General features: G+C 34.0%; 1 protein-coding gene across 1 annotated transcript in view; it reads left to right on the plus strand.

The window, feature by feature from the left end:
* LOC148951571 (adhesion molecule nephrin-like) overlaps window positions 1–22,368 on the plus strand; it is a 286,912-nt gene that overhangs the window by 242,305 nt on the left and 22,239 nt on the right. Inside the window, exons 10-12 of the mRNA XM_089091200.1 lie at window positions 9,104–9,400; window positions 14,439–14,574; window positions 16,744–16,991. Coding sequence (XP_088947326.1) covers window positions 9,104–9,400; window positions 14,439–14,574; window positions 16,744–16,991 — 681 coding nt within the window. The remainder of the gene's footprint in view (window positions 1–9,103; window positions 9,401–14,438; window positions 14,575–16,743; window positions 16,992–22,368) is intronic.

Below are 22,368 nucleotides of genomic sequence, written 5' to 3' on the forward strand. Positions count from 1 at the left end.
AAACAAATAAACATGCATCGACGATGTTTCTTCTGGAAAAAAAAACTGCGAAAGATTGAATTTTGAAGAGTAGGAGCTAACCTCTATGGTAGGGTTCTCTCATAGGATGTATCTAATAAAGGGATTTTGAATAAGATCACTCACTTTTCTGGGGGGTGTTCTCACTTTTTTCAAAAATCAGGCAGATTTTCTCAAATTTTTAGTTTTGGGTGGGTAACAGTAAACTGAAATACTTTTATATATTTTGAATCAGCATAAAAAGCTTTTATTGTCGGTGAAGCAATTGTCAAGAGAATTCCATTTTTAGTTTTGGTGAATATTGGGTCAAGTTACTTTTTACTTCCAATTTTTTATCACAAGCTATTTGATAAGATTCTCCTGTGGATAATTTTTTTTTTAACCTGTTCATTTTATTTAGTTGAATAGGCTAGAGAAAAAGAGGGTCAATTTAACAGCTGGATTGTAAGTTAAAATTTTGTTTTTCTTTCCCTATTGCGTAATTTTTTTAAATGTCTGAATATATAAGGGATTTAAGTTCGAGGGGGAGAATTGTCCTGTTATGAAAGAGATACATTGGCCGGTATAATATCAAGACGTGGTATCTATGCAGGCAGGATGATTTTTGAGTATCTCTATTCTTTCTGTAAACAGTTCTAAGGAGTAGGAAATTGCATAAAGACAAGTATAGGCTACATCTGTTATAATCTACGTAAGTAATAAGAAATTATATAATTTTGGTTTGAATCTGATTTTCCTTTAAGATTAAATGCATAATAATTAAATATATTATTGATTAAACAAATTCATCCTTTTGCCAGGAATCCTTGCAGTCTAGAATTTACTGTATTTTGTTTCATTTTGCTGCAATTTAATTGCTCTTTTTATTTGAGACTCTTTTCCTAGAGTGTTTAAAAACAAACTTATTCCTACAAAAAAAAAAAAAATTCTGAAATATATTCCCTGTCACCCAACCACCACTACTATTTTGGCGTCTGCCCCGCCCCATGGAAAATTTTCTGCCGGCGCTCTTGGAGACATGTCTTGTTAATTTTTAACAGAAGCCGGAGAAAAGAAATAAACGAAAGAAATAGATTATTATCTTGCACAATACAAGTGGATAATGTATTATCCATTTAGTATCTTAGTTACTTAATGAGACTACATGTTGCGTCAAAATTGAGAAATTCTTAGTTGCAAAACATAAAAGACAGAATAATTAAGAGACAATAAACAAAACAACTAATGATACACAAGAAGGCATATTTAATGTGACAAGAGCTTTTTAGCGAAATAGGATCTTAACTGCCAAGGAGTTGACAACTCTTAGTAAGTACCACAGTAAGCACCCAGGCCTTACTTAACCAAAACTGGGGTTGGTTCCAATAATCTAATTAAGATATTGAGAAATATTTTAATTATAATACGTGCATACTTTTTTGAGCAGAAATGTGCAAGATCAGCATTGCCAACGCGTTACAGTTGTACTGTTTTTGGTATAAATCAAAGGCCCTCAGTACATTTGGAAATTCTTTGGCACAATCAAGTTTTTCGTTATATTTGGGTTTTACTTACTCGGTTCTTACTTGGATTAAATGAAAAAAACAAGTTTTTTTTAACTGAAAGTAAGGAACGACGTTAAAACTTAAAACGAACAGAAATTATTCCGTATATGAAGGGGGCTGTCCCCTCCTCAACGCCTCGCTCTTTACGGTGAAGTTTTTTTATTGTTTAAAAAATAGAGTTTTGAGAAAGTCAAACTTTAGCGTAAAGAGCGAGGCGTTGAGGAGGGGACAGCCCCCTTCATATAAGGAATAATTTCTGTTCGTTTTAAGTTTTAACGTCGTTCCTTACTTTCAGTTAAAAAAACTTGTTTTTTTTATTTAATTTTTGAACGTTTTTGAATTAATGCAGGTTTTGATTTTGGCTCACCGTACATGAATAATTAAAACAAAATTTGCATATTATATTTGGTTAAATGGCTTTCTCGAAACTTGTTTAATTTTATTTACGAACGTTTTTATTAGTAATAAATATACGTAACTTAGAATTAACTTACGTAACGAACTTCTATATTCATAAATTTTTAACACGTATATTAGGGGGTTCGCCCCCTAGTCAATACCCTGCTCTTCAAACTATAGTTCGAATTTTTTTTTTCCAGTTCTTTAAAAATGACCTCTTAATCACAATCAGTTGATCAGTTGAAAAACTTGTCTTTTTTTATTTAATTCCTGATCTTTTTCTTTAATAATGCTGGGAAATCCGGCGCCCCCTTCATAGCAATGTCCCTTCCCCCATGAAAACTTCCTTCATGGAAAGATCCTGCCATATAGCCCTCGAACCTCTCCTTCCTCCACCTACCAGAAAAAATCTCCTCTGAAAAAGTCTGTATACTTCCCAACAACCAATACTATATGTTAACATTGAGTAAAGTTCATAACTTTCAGCCCTCCCCTGGGGACTTTGGGGGATCAAGTCATCCTAAAAGACATTTTTATCATATTTTCGACCATGCTGAACAAAATGGCTATCTCAAAATTTCTGATCGGGTGACTTTGGGAAAAAAATTAGCGTGGGAGGGGGCCTAGTTGCCCTCCATTTTTTTTGGTCACTTAAAAAGGGCAATAGAACTTTTAATTTTCGTTCCAATGAGCCCTCCCATGATATTCTAGGACCACTGGGTCGATACGATCACCCCTGGGAAAAAAAAAACAAACAAACAAACACATCCGTGATCTTTCTTCTGGCAAAAAATGGAAAATTCTACATTTTTGTGGATAGGAGCTTGAAACCTCTACAGTAGGGTTCTCTGATACGCTGAATATGATGGTGTAATTTTCATTAAGGTTCTATAACTTTTAGGGGGTCTTTCCCCCTTTTTTGAAAATCAGCCAAATTTTCTCAGGCACGTAACTTTTGATGGGTAAGATTAAACTTAATGAAACTTATATATTTGAAATCAGAATTAAAATCTGATTCTTTTGATGTATCTATTGGTATCAAAATCCCGTTTTTTAGAGTTTCGGTTACCATTGAGCCGGGTCGCTCCTTACTTACAGTTCGTTACCACGAACTGTTTGATATCTGTCCAAGTTTTAGATTATCGAAAACTTTCTTCTTGTTACAGCAAATTTTTAACCTGCTGTTCAGATGGAACGAATTAATCTGTTGCGGTACAATTTTAGTCAGAAAACTGGTGCCGTTTACTTCAAAGCATTGGCAACGCTTGTCAAGACAAAATTACAAGCTATCATATTGATTAGTTAAAAAAAGAGTTGGATTAGTTGAAATGTCATAGATCACCAACAAAGGGAAGCCATCGTCCGTTTTCTTTTTTTTTGCAATCTCTGAACTTTCGGTTTGTGTGAACAAAATTCAGTAGCTTTTCCTATAACAACTGTGAATTCAGCGATTTTTTTTTCTATACCTTTGGATTATATGAGCATTATCTGCAATGTGTATTATCAATTTATTAGACTAACAACCTTACGTTATATGACAGCGGGCGGCAGTAATCGTTCGAATTCCAACTTTTATCAGAAAACTGGTTAGGCCTACATTATGGTCTATGCTAGACTTCGGAATGACCCTTATCAAAATGGTTATCATACCTAGTATTATAATAGAGTTAATTCATTTTTTTATGAAGAAAAATCCCAAATTCTTATATCACAACAGCAACTTCTGAAATATAACGGACAATATAAGAATTAGATCCGTTCATAAGTCAGGTGAAAACAAGCAATTTGAGGTGCGTTGGAGTATCACCTCATTAAAAATATAGAAAAATAGACATTATCCTCTTTAATACTGAGCCCTCCATTGTGGGTGCAGCTATTGAAGGGGAGTGTTTAGTGAAGAGAGTGAATTAATAAATTTGAGGTGCATTGGAGCATCGACACATTGAAAATATAGAAAACAGACATGTTCCTCTTTAATACTAAGTCCTCCATCGTGGGTGCAGCTAGTGAAGGGGAGTGTATAGTGAAGAAAGTGAATTAATAATTCTGAGGTGCATTGAAGCATCGTCACATTGAAAATGTAGAAAAATAGTCATATTCCTCTTTAATACCGAGCCTTCCGTCGGGGGTGCAGCTAGTGAAGGGGAGTGTATAGTGAAGAGAGTGAATTAATAAATTTGAGGTGCATTGGAGCTTCGGCACATTGAAAATGTAAAAAAATAGACATATTCCTCTTTAATACCGAGCCTTCCGTTGTGGGTGCAGCTAGTGAAGGGGAGTGTATAGTGAAGAGAGTGAATTAATAAATTTGAGGTGCATTGGAGCAACGGCACATTGAAAATGTAGAAAAATAGACATATTCCTCTTTAATACTGTGCCCTCCATCCAGTCTATCGTGGGTGCAGCTAATGAAGGGGAAAATTTTCTAGTATGTCAAGTGTATAGACGACTTTTAACTCACAATATTCACTTTCCATCATCTAAATCTACCTCTTCTGCCCCAAAGTCCGGCATGAACATCTAATTTCTTTTCTATGCTCATTGACTTCTCAGGTATACATTGTAATTATTTATTTGTAACATATTTTTGCAGTATGTGTTTTAGATGCCTGTTGGTATTATTGTTATTTTTTTTCATTCTAAAAGTTTCTTACACCCACAATTAGGGGTGTAATTTACTATGGGCAGTGGGGACAACTGTCCCCTCCAGAACCAGGTTAGCCCCCCTCATACCTCAGTTTGCCCCCCAGCTGAAATTTGGTTTCTGCAAAAAATTATGATCTTGTCAAAATTAAGATAAGTCTGCAGAATTCAATCATCCAGAGAAACAGGTCAATTTTCTTTAGTATATCTTTGCCTTTATGGTAATATATAGCTACTTTTTTAGTTTTCACTGTCATTTTCACTTGGTTTGGCAAAATTGGATCCAACTTTGCCCCCCCCAGGATATTGACGAAAATACGCCACTGACCCCAATGTCTCACTTTGTCTTCGTTTTTAATGGATTGTCCCCTATTCATAACGAGAAACCTGATCAAACAATTCGTGGTAACGAACTGTAAGTAAGGAGTGACCCGGCTCAATAGTAACCGAGACTCTAAAAAACGGAGTTTTGATACCAATAGAAACATCAAAAAAATTATATTTTAAGGCTGATTTCAAATATACAAGTTTCATCAAGTTTAGTCTTACCCATCAAAAGTTACGTGTCTGAGAAAACTTGCCTGGTTTTCGAAAAAAGGGGGAAATACCCCCTAAACGTCATAGAACTTTAATGAAAATCACACCATCAGATTCAATGTATCAGAAAACCCTACTATAGAAGTTTCAAGCTCCTATCTGCAAAAATTGGGAATTTTGTATTTTTTGCCAGGAATGATCACGGATGCGTGTTAATTTGTTTTTTTTTCTTTTTCCCAGGGGTGATCGTATCGAAGCAATGGTCTTAGAATATCGAGGGAGGGCTCATTCGAACAGAAATTAAAAGTTATAGTGCCCTTTTTAAGTGACCAAAAAATGGAGGGCAACTAGGCCCCTTCAACGCTCATTTTTTCCCCAAAGTCACCCAGTCAAAATTCTGAGATAGCCATTTTGTTCAGCATGGTCAAAAAATGCAATAAATATTTCTTTGAGGATTACTTAATCCCCCACAGTCCCTGGGAAAAGGTCTGCAAGTTATGAACTTTGCCCAATGTTTACATATAGTATTGGTTATTTGGAAGTATACAGAAGTTTTCAGGGGGGATTTTTTATGGTAGTTGGGGGGGGGGGGGTCGGGGTTACGTGGGAAGATCTTTCCATGGATGAGGTTTTTATGGGGTAAGGGACATTGCTATGAATGGGGCACCGGATTTCTCAGCATTATTAAAAAAAACGATCAGAAATTAAATAATACAAAGAATAATTTTTTCAACTGAAAGTAAGGAGCAACATCAAAATACAAAACGAACAGAAATTATTACGTATATGATTGGGCTCACCCCCTAGTCATTACCTCGGTCCTTACGCTAAAGTTTTTTTTTGTACTTTCATCAGACCTATTTATTCTAATTTACGGCCTTTGTGATTAAGGGGTCATTCTTAAAGAATTGGAACAAGATTTGAACTTTAGCGTAAAGAGCGAGGTACTGACTAGGGGGTGAACCCCCTAATATACGTAATAAAAATATACGAATATCGAAGTTCGTTTCGTAAGTTAATTTGTAAATTACGTCAGAACAAAATTTTGAGAAAGCCATTTAGCCAAAAAAGGTAAAATTAATACACAAATTTCGTTTTAATTATTCATGTACGGTGAGCCAAAATTAAAGCTGCATTAATTTAAAAAGTCCAGAAATTAAAGAAAAAACAAGTTTCTTTAGCTGAAAGTAAGGAGCGACATTAAAACTTAAAACGAACAGAAATTATTCCGTATGTAAAAGGGACTGTCCCCTTCTCAACGCCTTGCTCTTTACGCTGAAGTTTGACTCAGTCTCACAACTTTATTTTGTAAAACACTAAAAAACTTTAGCGTAAAGAGCGAGGCGTTGAGAAGGGGGCAACCTTTTTTATATACGGAATAATTTCTGTTCGTTTTAAGTTTTTATGTCGCTCCTTACTTTCAGCTAATAAAATCTTGTTTTTTAATTTAATCTTATAAAAAGGAGAGCGTAAAGTTATTTATATTTGATGTTTAACGATTCTTACACGGGATAAATATTATTTTTCACATTTCTATTTTTCGATAGTCGTTTGGGACCAAAATAGAGTTTTCAAATTGAGATGGCACACTAAACAAATACATAAACACGAAATGCCGAAATACATAAAGCCGAAATGTATATTCACGGAGGAGGGGGCTTTTACTCATTTATGAGTCCACCACCCTTTTTAATGAGTTTTCCAAACAAACAAAAATATCGTTGAATTTTAATAGTTATACAAATAAGTATTTTAAGGAAACAAATTTTCATCTTTGAGCATTTTCGTTATTATAGAAAATCTGGTACTATAATTATAAAAGTACCAAGTTGTTCTCTAGCACTTAGGACATTTGCCTCTTTGGGCCTTATATTACCCCCCTCCTCCTCCCACGCAATCACCGATGATTATGGTTCATCTGGAATTATAAGATTTTAAACCACTCTCCTAGATTCCAATAGACAGCCGAGAAAAAATATGAGCTCTATTAGGTTTTTTGGCAAAAGTGTTTTTTCTGATAACTCTTAAGAACTGACAACTCAAGAGATACGTGACCTGATCTCTATCAGAGGCTACATTTCCGGACAACTCTAGATCAAAGATTAATCAGTCGAGAAGATTTACGTGCCGAATTACTTCTATCATAAGCTCTTGGGAATCTACTCCTGTTATCTCAGTCTAGATTCGACTCGGATATTTAATGATACATCTTTGTTGGAAATTTTGCCATGATGAATTTGTTACTTTTATTGTTCTTTAGATGCTATTGGTTCCGCTGGTGCTTCCCTGTGCCTCCTGAATGACCTAAACCATGAGCCTTGAGATTTTTTTATTTTAGACTAGTTTTGAATCTGACAGCACGGTCTTTCGCCATCTTTAAAATTGGGGACTTACACTCAGATACTGCCTAATTGGTAGTTGTATAGAAATTCTATCGGGTCTCTAGAAATTTCTTTAGCGTCTCAAAAACTGATTATGACCCCCCCCCCCCCCCCAGAGGTTGTGTGTAACCCCCATGAGAAACCCCTACCCTAGAGTTTTTAACCTATGGCCGCGTTCCAGTTTCAACAAAAAGTAACTAAAAGTTACGAAAAACTAACTTTTTAGTTCCAGCTTACACTATCATACTAGCTGGAACGACAGAAAACTAACTTCAGATTTATCCTTCGTGAAGTAACTGTTTATTGTTATGATCTTCTGTATTGCTATCAGTTTGAAACGTTTTAAAGTTATTATTAGACTAAATTATAATGAAAGAGTATTGATTACAATTAAAATTCATAAAAATTATGCCCTTACAAACTTAATAAGCCCGTTGTTGCTTCACAACCGTTCCCGATGGAGGTCAACTTCAAAGTAACTTTGTAGTTAAAGTGAAGTTACTACGGTTTGCAACCTGGAATACACAGAATATCGTTACTAATCGGGCGGCTGAAGTGTCTCTGACCGTCTATCTGGTCCTATCGCATGTGCTTCCGGTTAAGTTTTGCATTCTCAAATAATTCAAGTCAGCTTCAGTAGTTCAAAAGTGTTATTGTGGCTAACTGTCCCTAAATTAGCTTTGAATGATTAATTATTTGTAATAATCAATCATTATTATGAATGAATAATTAATTATTATAAATAATTTATATTATATATAAATAACATTTATAATTATATATAAATTATTATATATAATATAATAATTTATATTATATTTATATATATTATATAAATAATTTATAATATTATACTTATTATAATATTATAAATAATTAATTTTTATGAATGATTAATTAATTGTACATTCAGAACCTTAAATTTTGTCACATGCTATAAAAGAATATGATTAGTTTTCGTCATTTAAACTACTTGTGATTGTGTTAATTATAGGTCTAGCGTCGCTATCTCATTTCTTTAAGCAGTATTTTGCGTTCATTATTACTCTATTTCCCAATAACAATATTCAGAGTTCATTTCCCACGATTTCTTAAACAACCCTGCGTGAAATCCTCGGAAGTATTTAAATTATAGAGCAGCCAAATACTTAGCTGTGCAGCATAGCTAAAGGAATAAGCTATTGTGTAATTGTCGTATGGATTTTCTTGTTTTCAACGAAAAAATCTTTCAAGGATATAGAGAAGATCTTCAAACGGTTCAGTATAGATTAGCTTCAACACTTCAAAAAGCATTATTTCACCCTTTTTATTAATTTGGGATTCGTGGCTTATCCCCCAGGATCAGATTTGAATGATTAATTACACTTCAAGAATCTTATATGTCGCCAAACATCTCTCCTTTTTGTATTTCGTGGTTATTATTACTTTATTTTCCCGATAATAATACTTATATCCAAAGAAGATTATTCAGCGGTAAAGAGAAGGTACCATACTTCCTTTTATTTTTATTTATTTTGTAGTATTTCATGTTTATTATTGCCTTATCATGGCAACAATAATATTTACGGTTTTATTTTTTAGACCGCCCCGCCTGCAAACCTCAACAGCAGTTTAGTTACGGTGCAGCTAAACTTTTAACCACTCTAGTCTCTTGCTCAGTTGATGCTCATCCTTCAGTTAAATCCTTCAGATGGTTGTTCAATTCGTCAGATGATCAGCTTAACCTTGGAGAATTTGCAACTGTTTCTAAAGATGGCAGCACTAGTATACTTAGGTACACACCTAAAAGCGAATATGATTATGGTGCAATTCTGTGCTGGGCTGAAAACGAAATCGGATTCCAAGACGAACCTTGCGTTTTCACAATTTATCCTGCTGGTAATTATGATTTTTCAATATTTGACTGGCCGTAACCATAAACAAAAAGTCATTTTAAGCCCCGGACAGCAGAATCCCCCAAAAAATGAGACTTAAACTTTATTGTCTAAAACATTGTAATGCGTAAAATTGTCTTGGGAGATGGCAGTACTTGTAAAATTAGGTGCATACCTAACCTAAAAGTGAATATGATTGTGTTCCAATTCTGCGCTGGACATAAAATGAAATCAGATTCCAAGACGAAGCTTGCATTTTTATGATCTATCATGCGAGTAATTTTAAACTTACTATATTCCTCTGGCCTCTAAAAGCAATAAAAATGACACTATGAAAATGATGTAATAAATGCCCCAAAACGACAATTAAAAGAAAGGAATTAATTACCTGTAAAAAATTCTAACAAATTTCTTCTAGTATTTACCGTTTATTGGAAGTATCTCATGATGTCTCACATGTGTCTTGATTATTACAAAAAAAGTAAAAGAAAAAATTAATTAGTTAAAGAAGTTAAATTTTGGATAATAGCCTAAGCAAAAGTTTCGTCTTTTAGGTCAGGACAGCCAAATTTCACGCATAATGCTTAAAACTTTTTCTGCAAAACAGAAAAATTCTGAAAACACACCTGACATTACTGGGAGTCATATATTTCAGCAATATTGTTCATGGAATAGAAATACTATTTTTATTTTATTAATACAATTACCATTGTTATTATTGGTTGTTTTTATTTTACTCTGTATATTTTCGCTGATTTGTACTAGCACTATCGCCATCAATTTTTTTTAATTTCTCTTTGCGTCTCTTCTATAGTTTTTCTAAGATTGTAGCTTTATTAAAAAAACAAACAAAAAAACAGTATATTGTTTCTTCCTAACTCAAGAGGGGAATTCTACTAAACGAAAAGTATTTTCAACTGTGCATTTTCATGTTCATAGATATAGAAGCTTTTTTTTATCCACAAATTAAGAAAAATTCTTTAATAACAGTAAGAGAGTGAACCAGAACTTCATCTTGCTTAGAATGGGTCTTGGGCCTACCAGGTAACGTTTCAGAACTTATAAATATGCATTGAGGATGTCTTAGGGTATAAACCAATCTAACCTGATTCTTAAGATTAAATTTTTTTAAGATTAAGTGGAAGCCCAGGAAACGATGTAACTGAGGAAACCCTGCATTTTGAAGTACTCAGTATAATTCTTCTCAAAAAATTAATTTCATCAGCGGCAATTCCAGAGGTGCCATGAAGACGGGCTCTGTGAAAATTAGACTTATATATATATGGGCGTACGTAGCTTCTTCTCTAGGGGGGGGGGGAGGGGGCAGCCGATTCTGTGATGAAGGGCGGGGGGCTGAAGTTATATTGTCAGTTCACAAAACTTTACATTGCCAGAAAGTTCTGTCATACCTATGAAATCTTTATTAATAGGTAATCACCAAAAATCATCAATATGCTTCAGCATTAATCACTTTTCTTGGATTAGAGCTAAAGCTTTCCAAGACATTATGGATAATTGCTTCTTGTTTGACTTTTATTCTGTCATTCCAGCTGTTTATTTTCAGCTTTTTCAACCAACTACCTTTTATCAACTGCTTTTTCAACCATATCTAGTGCAAATTTGAAGCTCTAGGGGGGGACAGCTGGCCCCCTTCGCCCCCCAACTTCCGTACGCCCATGTATATATATATACTCTGCTACTTTAAACTAGGCAAGCTGAGTCCACCGGTGCATTTCGTTTTCAAGTATTTACTTTTGTTCTCGGGGTATTTATTTATAAATACCCCGTTTTATTTTTCCTAATTGGACGGAAAAATTTGTCCACCCAGTTCCTAATTTTTAGTTTTATTCTTCCTAATTGGGTCGTTTCTACTCTTCTCTCTTGTAGAAATACTCCAAAATATCAACTCTTGATGCATGAATTTCTTTTCCGTTTCTTGAGGGTATGAACATTACTTTTCGTACAGCTACAATGCTAATAATAACAGTTGAAAACCCCCTATCCTAATATCCAGGACTGTCTCTCCTTTTTGTAGAATTTGTTTTGCGTTATCTAATGATTTTTGAGTAACCACAATTGATTTATGGCTGTTATTATTTTCTGCGTGTTTGGGTGTATGATGAAGTTTTGGCCATCATAAATAAGTAAAAATCCCTACAAGTATTGGGTTTAAGCTAGATACACTTTATCGCAATCACTTTTGCTATCTGATTCTAATAATTATATCAAATCAAATCACACCAATCAAAATCTCCTTTATTTCAAAACGCTTACTCGGTCGGGCCGATTCTTGGTTTTGATCGTCAAAACAATAGTAAATAATTCAAAAAGTCTACATATACAAAATGCAATTTTCACATTCAGTGACACGGTAAAAAAAAAATACAATTTTCACAACACTTACACGGTCAACAAAATTAATAAGGACAAAAATTAAAAGTAACATACATCCATATATAAAATTACTTGACTTACTTGACTTAAGGCTCCTGCCGAGGGTTTGGCGTAGAGAACGATGAGACTAGGCGCCTCAAGGTTGACATATCGCTTGCCAAGATCGCAGCTTCTTCCACCGGGATAAAACCCAGGCACAAAACATTTTTCATATCTTGCAAGGGTTGTGAGTAGCCTACTGGTTGTATTTTTGGTATAGGTTCAGCAACAGACCTTTGCAACCTTTGTCTACAAGGGGGAAAATCCAGAGGAAGTATATGATGGAGGTTGGGATTTTTCAAGATACCCTTTCCCAACTTGAGACTAAGTTGATGCCTTCTTTTTTCAAGAGTAACAAGTTAAAATTCTTGGAGGAGCGATATATAGGGGACTTTAGGAAATTTAGACGCCACAAGCAGGGCACGGTACTGAACTCGCTCCAATGTCTCTGACTGGTCATGAGTAAGGGAGAAATGCCATACTTGACAACAGTATTCTAAGATAGGTCTTATGCATGGGCGTAGGCAGCGTATTGTCTAGGGGGGGGGCAGTCAATAGTGTGATGGAGTTTTATCAACTGCTTTTTCCAAACCATCTGCTTTTTCAGCCATATCTAATGTAAATTTGAAGGTCTAGATGGAGCAGCTGCCCCCCTGCCAACCCCCCCCCTCCCTACGCCCATGGTCTTATGGAAGAAAGATAGAACTTCAGAAGATGATCGAAAGGAACACCATAACGAGATAGCAACTTCATAGAGAGATACCCATATTTCCACGTTTGAGTCTGCTTCCTACTTCTTTTTTCCACTTCATATCTGATGAAATATTGACGCCTAGCAGCTTAATTACGGTCACCATCTGCTGTTGGTGTAGCAGAGGATAATAGGTTCGTTCGATCCTTAAGAAAAGAAATTGGAAGTACAACGGATTTGTCCATATTCACCACAATGTCGTTACTGGCAGCCTGGTCCTTAATGTCTTCGATGATACCATAGGCGTTGCTTGGGGAGTCCTTGTGGCAAATTTCAGTTGATGACAGATCATCGACGTTCTTCCATCTTTCTGGATAGGACTCTGCCAGCTTATACATCTTTATATATACGAGTTCGAAAACCATATTTACTATTAATTCCTTTTTCGCTGAAGCTCTAGTTTCTATCATAACTTCAAACTCTGTTGGTTCAAAACCAGATTTGCCGGGAATATATTTTCATTTTATTTTTATTTAAATTGTGGAAATTGTGATGATTTTCCATAAAAAAAAACGCCTCGTTTCGGACGTTTTTCCTTCTAAAAAACTTACAGTTTCTTCCTTAAACGTGTCTGGACGCCTAACACTTTATGAGCTGTATTTTAACACCTAAATGATTTTGTCTGTGCCTGTTATGCGTATGTTTTGGTGTACGGTGGAGTTTAGTCCATCGTAAATTAAAACAAATCTGAATTCACGTTTAATCAAAACAAGGTAAATTGTATTGCTTAAAGGATAGTTATATGATAAACATAGTTTTCAAATTGTAAGAAAATATAAATATATAAAGCTATAAATTGTTTGTTCTTTGGGGGAAGGGGAATTGGAGTTTCATGGATTGGTATTTTATGGAATATGTTGCAACACTGCTGTTAGTTGATCGGTTGATTTGCGAAATTTGGATTGAATCAGAATTTGGATGAGGGTATATTTGTTTTTCCATGTTTATTGGGCTGCCCCTTTGGACAACCTTGTGCCAGGCTCTTGGGAAAACTAGAAGAGTATTATGCTGTTTATATTTATATTTATTTATTTTTTATATGTTATGCTGTAAATATTTTTTCAATAAATGACTAATAATGTACTTGATTAAGATATACTTCATTTGGTGTTTGCTCCTCTTGCATAGTTGTGATTGTATATTTTAAAAGCTTTATTTGTTGAAATGATTGCTTTTGCTAACAGAAACAAGACCCGGTGCAGACCTGACAATAATAATAATAATAATTAATAATAGAATACTAAAAAAATTAATATAATCACAAAAATTTTAAATGTAATAAAAGTAGTAACAAAAGATAGTAATAATAAGGCTAATAATAATAAGACCTGCTAATAATTCATTTTTCACTTACTATACAAAATTGTTAAAAAGCAGATTACCAAAAAGAAAAACACATAAAAGTACAACTGCAAAAATGGTGACAAAAAAAAGTCTAGACCTGATTCGAACTGATAATAATACTCATTATAGCAAAAAAATAGAATAATAATAATGATAATGTTATAATAAACATATGAAATATACTAAAAGTAATTATAAAAATGATAATAATGTTAAAAATGCTGAGACCTAATTAGTATTTTATATTACTAATTTATATTTTACCCACTATACAAAATTGTGAAAAAAAGTAACTATTAAAAAAAAGTAACTATTAAAAAAAAGTAACTATTAAAAAAAGATAACTATCAAAAAAAAGTAACTATTAAAAAAAAGTAAAATTGTAACACTGATGGCAAAAATAAAAACTAACGAAAAAAGAAATAACAGCAACAAAGATATAACCATTATATGCACTTTTTTTCGGCTTAAGAAAAGAATTACTTTTATTCTAATTAAAATCTTTTTTATTTAGGACCTCCCGACGCTCCAAAAAATTGTACCTTAATCAACGATAAAAGCAGTTCAATGGAAATTGAATGCCAGGAGTCATTTAACGGTGGCCTTGAGCAGCATTTTGTTCTGGAAATTTTCGAGTCACATTCAAAACGGTAAGATTACCTTCACAGAGTGTCACAATTTTATTTTATAAATTACCAGCTCTCGTACAAGGGCACCAATTCGTAAAATTGAAGAGTGAGGGTGGACAAATGTGTTTTTAAAAACCTAAGGGGTGCAGTTATGTAGTTTTCTGATTTTTTTTTCGGCGAAAATACAAAAACGAATTTTGCAATGATGTATTTTCAATGATGATATTAAAAAAGGTATTTTTCAATATCTAAGGGAGGCAGGAATCTAGGGGAATCAGTTGCCTCCTCCTAATTGATGCTCCTATTCTCAGGAAAGAAAGGAAGTGGCTAAAGCTAAAAAATTAAATGACCCACACATCTGATAAATTGCGAAAATACCTGTGCAGGGGCTGAGAAGAGATGTTAGGGTACCTGACATCAGTGAATATAGACTCAAATACACTTTTTTGTGTTTTAACCCTCCCCTTATTTCTCTTAATAAAATAACCTCTTTAATACATCCCCCCATCTGCGTATATATGTGCCTATGTTTTGAAGGGGAATTGAAGTGACAATTCAAATGTTGGCCAAAACCGCTTGCGGAAAACCTTACTGAATATATATATATATTGAAATATATATACACCTTTTTGTTTTTAAACCTCCCCTTATTTCTCTTAAAAAAAACCTCTTTAGCACATCCCCCCATCTGTGCATTTATGTGCCTATGTTTTGAAGGGGAATTGAAGTGACAATTCAAATGTTGGCCAAAATCGCTTGCAGAAAACCTTTGCAAATATATATATATATATATATATATATATATATATATATATATATATATATATATATATATATATATATATATATATATATATATATTATATTATATTTATATTTTAAAAATTAGATTTATATATATTTTATATATATATATATATATATATATATATATATATATATATATATATATATATATATATATATATATATATATATATATATATATATATATATATATATATATATATATATATATATATATATATATATATATATATATATATATATATATATATATATATATATATATATATATATATATATATGTATGTATATATATGTATATATATATATATATATATATATATATATATATATATATATATATATATATATATATATATATATATATATATATATATATATATATATATATATATATATATATATATATATATATATATATATATATATATATATATATATATATATATACTACCATAAGTCAAGGTTTACCTCTGTTTCTTGGAAGTTTTATCAACGGACCTTTGGTAATCGAAACCCCAGTACGCAGGTTGCAACGTCTAAACTTTGAAATATATCAGTTTTGTTTAACATATTTTTGTTTCAGGTTCTTTTAATTTTCAGGCTTTTTTTTTCCTAGTAAACTAAATTTATTATCAGAATTTGAAAGTCAAGTCTTGGCATCGTGACATTTGAAAGTAAAGTCTTGATATGACAAGTCAATAATACCCTAATAAAGTTATTCTTAACTTTGTAATGGCTGTAGGGAGTAAATTTATCGATTTTTTACCTCTGTAACTGGATTCTTCATTGGACTTACCTCTATAACTCTTTATCTTTTTGAGTCGAATTTTATGTAAAATAACATCTATAACTCGAGCCATGCGTAAGTCGAATTGTGCAACTCGAAGAAAATTCGAGGTCCCATGCATTGCAAGTTAGCGAGAGAGTTGACTATACATATATATATATATATATATATATATATATATATATATATATATATATATATATATATATATATATATATATATATATATATATACGAAGTAAATGGTACTTATATCATTTGGATTCATTAGTTTCAGATGTATCCATTCACTGATCCAGAATTACTCAAAAAATTTTAGAGAAAGACCTGAGCTTGCTTAAAAAATAGGAGTGTTTTTCAATTTTTGCATGTTTTCAGAACTTTGTCAACTTTTTATTATAAATAAAATTCAATGCGAATTAAAAAAAGGATCTGGTAGATGGATAATCTGAATCTCAATAATGGAATGACTGAAGAATTAATCATGCTTCGAAACATTAAATTTTAGGACCGCAGAAAAATAACAAACCGAAATCTTGTGCAGATAATATATAACTGAAATTAAACCACCATTTTTTACCCTTTTTTTTTAGATCACTTGCAAATTTGACGTCAATTATTCCAAGATTTGAACTTGTTATGGCTGGCCTTCTTCCCACAAGTACATCCTCCTATGATGAGGGGTTCGTCAGCGAATCTCGGATTACCCCTTCAACTGCAGTTATTCCGTATGGGTCAACGGTCCTTAAAATCACAGCTGTAAATGCTCAGGGTCAAAGTGATCCTGTTTACTTAGAAGCTGTCAGCCTAAGTGGAATGCCTGTGGAGATGCACACCTCCGGTAATTTTTTTGTTAAATATTGATTAAGAATACGGAAACTTTAAGGTATTATAATGAGGTTAAGATAATTTATGGTCAGGAATTTTACTTTAAGTTAAATTTACCGTCTAGATACCTTACATATTGAATGCAGCTACGATCTAATTGCCTTCCGATTCGTTCGAGATTGAAATTTTTTGAGAGGAGGAAAAGTGTTCCGGACAGCAGGTTTGCTTGCCCTCTTTGCCAAGAAGAGAAGGAGAATTTAGAGCATTGTCTGAGTCGTTGTCGAGGTCTTTTGGGGGTAAGGGAAAATTTATTTGGGATGATGGAGTGCTGCTTCCTGATGCCTTGAAAATTACGTCTTCGCAATTTATTTGTCTAGTGGGAAGATATCTTGATGAGTATTTTGCAAAAAGAAGAGAGTAGTTTTTATTCTATTTTTTTTTCTTTATTATTGTGACGATTGATGTAATTTGTTAATCTTGTTTTTTATTTGTGTACATGGCCACATTTTGGCTTGAAATACACGTTATCTTATCTTATCTATATTGCTTAATTAAATTTTGTCAATTAATTATAAAAGATTTCTTGGTTCCCTGAGAAAAGGGAGGAAGAAATGCAGAGATTTTACTTGTAAAGGAACGTCTCGGCTCAAACACATTAGTTCTTCATACATTCGTCTTTTATAGTTCTTTTTTAGTCTTTTTTAGTTCTCATATATTCGTCTTTTCTCACAATTAAATAAAAAAAACAAGTTTTTTTAACTGAAAGTAAGGAACGACGTTAAAACTTAAAACGAACAGAAATTATTCCGTATATGAAAGGGGCTGTCCCCTCCTCAACGCCTCGCTCTTTACGCTAAAGTTTGACTTTCTCACAACTCAATTTTTTTTAAACAACAAAAAAATTTTAGCGTAAAGAGCGAGGCGTTGAGGAGGGGACAGCCCCTTTCATGTACGGAATAATTTCTGTTCGATTTAAGTTTTTAACGTCGTTCCTTACTTTCAGTTAAAAAAACTTGTTTTTTCTATTTAATTTTCGAACGTTTTTGAATTAATGCAGATTTTGATTTTGACTCACCGTACATGAATTATTAAAATAAAATTTGTATATTAATTTAACTTTTATTTGGTTAAATGGCTTTCTCGGAACTTGTTTAATTTTATTTACTAACGTTTTTATTAGTAATAAATATACGTAACTTACGTAACCAGCTTCTATATTCATATATTTTTAATACGTATATTGGGGGGTTCGCCCCCTAGTCAATACCTCGCTCTTGAAGCTAAAGTTTGAATTTTGTTCCAATTCTTTAAAAATGAACCCTTAATCACAATGGCCGCTATTTAGAATAAATAGCTCTTATGAAAATACTAAAAAAATCTTTTGCTTAAAGAGCAAGGTATTGACTAAGGGGTGAACCCAATCATATATGTAATATTTTCTGTTCGTTTTAAGTTTCAATGTTGTTACGTACTTTCAGTTGAAAAAGTTTTTTTTTATATTTAATTTCTGATCTTTTTTTTAAATAATACTGGGAAATCCGGCACCCCCTTCATAGCAGCGTCCCTTCCCCCATGAAAACTTCCTTCATGGAAAGATCCTACCACATAACCCACGACCCACCCACTACCAGAAAAAAATCCCCCCGGAAAACTTCTGTATACTTCCCAATAACCAATACTATATGTTAACATTGGGCAAAGTTCAAAACTTTCAGCCCTCTCCCCGGGGACTTCGGGGGACTAAGTCATCCTAAAAGCCATAACTATCATATTTTCGACATTGCTGAACAAAATGGCAATCTCAAAATTTTGATGGGGTGAACTTTGGGAAAAAAATGAGCGTGGGAGGGGGACTTTTTGCCCTACATTTTTTTCACTTTATTACATTTTTTTTCTCACTTAAAAAGGGCACTAAAACTTTTAATTTCCGTTCCAATGAGCCCTCCCACGATATTCTAGGACCACTGGGTCGATACGATCACACCCAGGAAAAAACAAACAAAAAAAACAAAACAAAAAAAAACAAATAAACACCCATCCGTGATCTTTCTTCTGGCAGAAAATGCAAATTTGAAGTTTCTACGACGACCCCTTCCATATGAAGTGCCTCTGGAAAAAAAAATAATAAATAAATAAAACATTGGAGTCCTATGGCCTTTACTATAGGCACTGCTATAGCGTTGCCTCTGATTGACTGAAAATGTGGTTTAATTTCTCAATCGACAGAAATGTTTATGATTCGAAATATGTAGGAACTAGTCTCAGGAAAGAATAGGAGTTCATTTTGTTTTCATATTGATTTTTCAATCAATATTAATTACACCTAACTATGAAAAAAACGTCAAATAGGATGAACTTCTTTAATTAGAAACGGGAACAAAGATAAGAAAAGAATGGAAATGTAGATATATCTTGGGATCATAATGAGTTACCTCTAGAAGCTAAATAGAGGAAATAAGTGAAACCAAGAGATTTAGATGTAATTAGTTGGGGGAAAGTGGGATATGACAAAATTAAATAAATTCAATCAAATCTTTTGGAAGGAAAACAGTGAACATTTTTTACGAAGATATGTAGGCCTTCATACTACGATTATTGAAGGGAAAAGGTAAAAGAATCAATTAGGATGGCTTGTTCCCTTTTTAATAGTCGAAAATGATTCTAAGGCAAAAGACACCCCTTCCACGCCCATCATTTCCCCAAACACAACCAATAAAAATTTTGATATAGCCATTTTGTTCAACGTAGTTAAAAGTTCTGAAAATTATATGTTTGAGCAAGACGCTCCCCTCACAGTCTTCAGGGGCAAGGGTTATAAGTTATGCCCTGGGGGCATATATGTCTTCTCATGGAATGAATGCTCGTATAAACTTCAGAGAGGTACATTTGATTGGAAATTGAAAATCTAGTTTACTGTTTAAGCGTCAAAAGATATTGGAGGGTAACTAGCCCCCCCCGCACGCCCACCATTCCCCCAAACTTATCCAATCAAAATTTTGAGATACACATTTTGTTCATCTTAGTTGATTTCCAGATAGAAAATACGTTTTTGAGGAAGACATTCCCTCACAACCCTTAGGGCAAGGGTTTTAAGTTATACCCTGGGGGCATATGAGGTTTTTATAGAAGGTGTTGTCTTAGAAACTTCAAAAAGGGCTCATTTGATTGGAAATCGAAAGTTCTAGTGCTCTTTTTAATAGTCGAAAGTGATTAGAGGGCAACTAGCCCCCCCCACGCCGCTCATTCTTCCAAACACATCCAATCAAAATTTTGAGATAGCTATTTTATTCAGCGTAGTCTATTTCTAGACAGAAAATATGTTTTTGAGGAGGACAATCCCCCACAACCCTCAGGGCAAGGGTTTAAAGTTATGCGCTTGGTGCATATAAGATTTTTATAGGAGGCAATGGCGTAGAAACTTCAAAAAAGCCCATTCGATTGGAAATCAAGAGTTCTAGTGCCCTTTTTAATAGTCGAAAGTGATTGAAGGGCAACTACCCACCCCACGCCTATGATTTTTCCAAACACATCCAATAAAAATTCTGAGATAGCCATTTGGTTCAGCACACTTTATTTCCAGATAGAAAATATGTTTTTGAGGAGGACATTCCCCCACAACCCTCAGAGCAAGGGTTTTAAGTTATGCCCTGGGGGCATATAAGGTTTTTATACAAGGTGTTGTCGTAGAAACTTCAAAAAAGGCTCATTCGATTTGAAATTCAAAGGGCTAGCGGTCTTTTTAATAGTCAAACGTGATTGGAGGGCAACCATCCCCCCCACGCATCCAATCAAAATTTTGAGATAGCCATTTTGTTCAGCGTAATTGATTTCCTGGTAGAAAACATGTTTTTGAGGAGGACATTCCCTAAAAAAAAACCCAGGGCAAGGGTTTTAAGTTATGCCCTGGGGGCATATAAGATTTTTATAGAAGACGTTGTCGTAGAAACTTCAAAAAAGAATCATTCGATGGGAAATTCAAAGGACTAGTGCCCGCTTTAATAGTCAAAAGTGATTGGAGGGCAGCTAGCCCCCCCCCCCCACGCCCATACTTCTCTTAAACACATCCAATCAAAATTTTGAGATAGCCATTTTGTTCAGCGTAGTTGATTTTCAGATAGAAAATATGTTTTTGAGGAGGACACTCCCCCACAACCCTCAGGTCAAGGGTTTTAAGTTATGCAAAGGGGGTATTCAAAAGGGCTAAAGAAATTCAAAGGGCTAGTGCCCTTTTTAATAGTCAAAAGTGATTAGAGGGCAACCAACCCCCCTCTCACCCCCAACTATTCCCCAAACAAATCCAAGAAAAATTTGGAGATACCCATTGTATTAAACGTAGTTTTAAGTTCTGGAAATTACGTCTTTGCGAATGACAACTCCCCCACAGCCCTCAGGGCAAGGGTTTTAAGCTATGCCCTGGGGGCATATAAGGTTTTGTATAGACAACGTTGTCGTAGAAACTTCAGAAAGGGCTCATTCGATTGGAAATTTAAATGGCTAGTTCCTTTTTTAATAGTCGAAAGTGATTCTAAGGCAACTGACACTACTTCCAAGCCCACCATTTCCACAAACACATCCAATCAAAATTTTGATATAACCATTTTCTTCAACGTTGAAAGTTCTGGAAACTATATGTTTGAGTAGGACACTCCCCCCACAGTCTTCAGGGGCATGGGTTATAAGTTTTGCCCTGGGGGCATATATGTTTTCTTATGGAAGGAATGCTCGTATAAACTTCAAAGAGGGCTCATTTGATTGGAAATTGAAAGTTCTAGTTCAATTTTTAGGCGTCACAATATATTGGAGGGTAACCATCTTCCCCCTCTCCCAAACTCTTTTTTCCCAAATGCATCCAATAAAAATTTTAATATAGATATTTTGTTAAAAATAGTTCAAAGATCATATAACAAAAATTCCGGTGGGGACACAACCCACCAGGGCCCGGGGCAGGCGTTATAAGTTGTTCCCCGGGGGCATATATGGGTCTTATAAAAGGTATTCTCGTATTAACTTCAAAGAGGGATCATTTGATTGGAAATTGAAAGTTCTAGTTCACATTTTAAGAGTAAGAAGAGATTAGAGGGCATCTAGCCCCCCCCCCGCCACGCCTTTTTTCTTCAAACCCATCCAATAAGAACTTTGAGATATCTTTTTTTTAAATACTTCAAAGACCATATAAAGGAAACTCAGGGGTCAACACAGCCCCCCAGGCCCTGAGGGCAGGTGTTGTAAGTTATGCTTTGGGGGAATATATGGTTCTTATTGAAGGGATGCTCGTAAAAAAATTCAGAGATGGCTCATTTGATTGGAAATTGAAAGTTCTAGTTCAGTTTTTTGCAGTCAAAAGAGATTGGAAGGCAACTAGCCCTCCCCCACGCCCCTTTTTCCCCAAA

This window comes from Artemia sp. Qi Xiang Cuo, chromosome 6, assembly GCF_049724085.1.
Source record: "Artemia sp. Qi Xiang Cuo chromosome 6, ASM4972408v1, whole genome shotgun sequence".
Taxonomy (NCBI): domain Eukaryota; kingdom Metazoa; phylum Arthropoda; class Branchiopoda; order Anostraca; family Artemiidae; genus Artemia; species Artemia sp. Qi Xiang Cuo.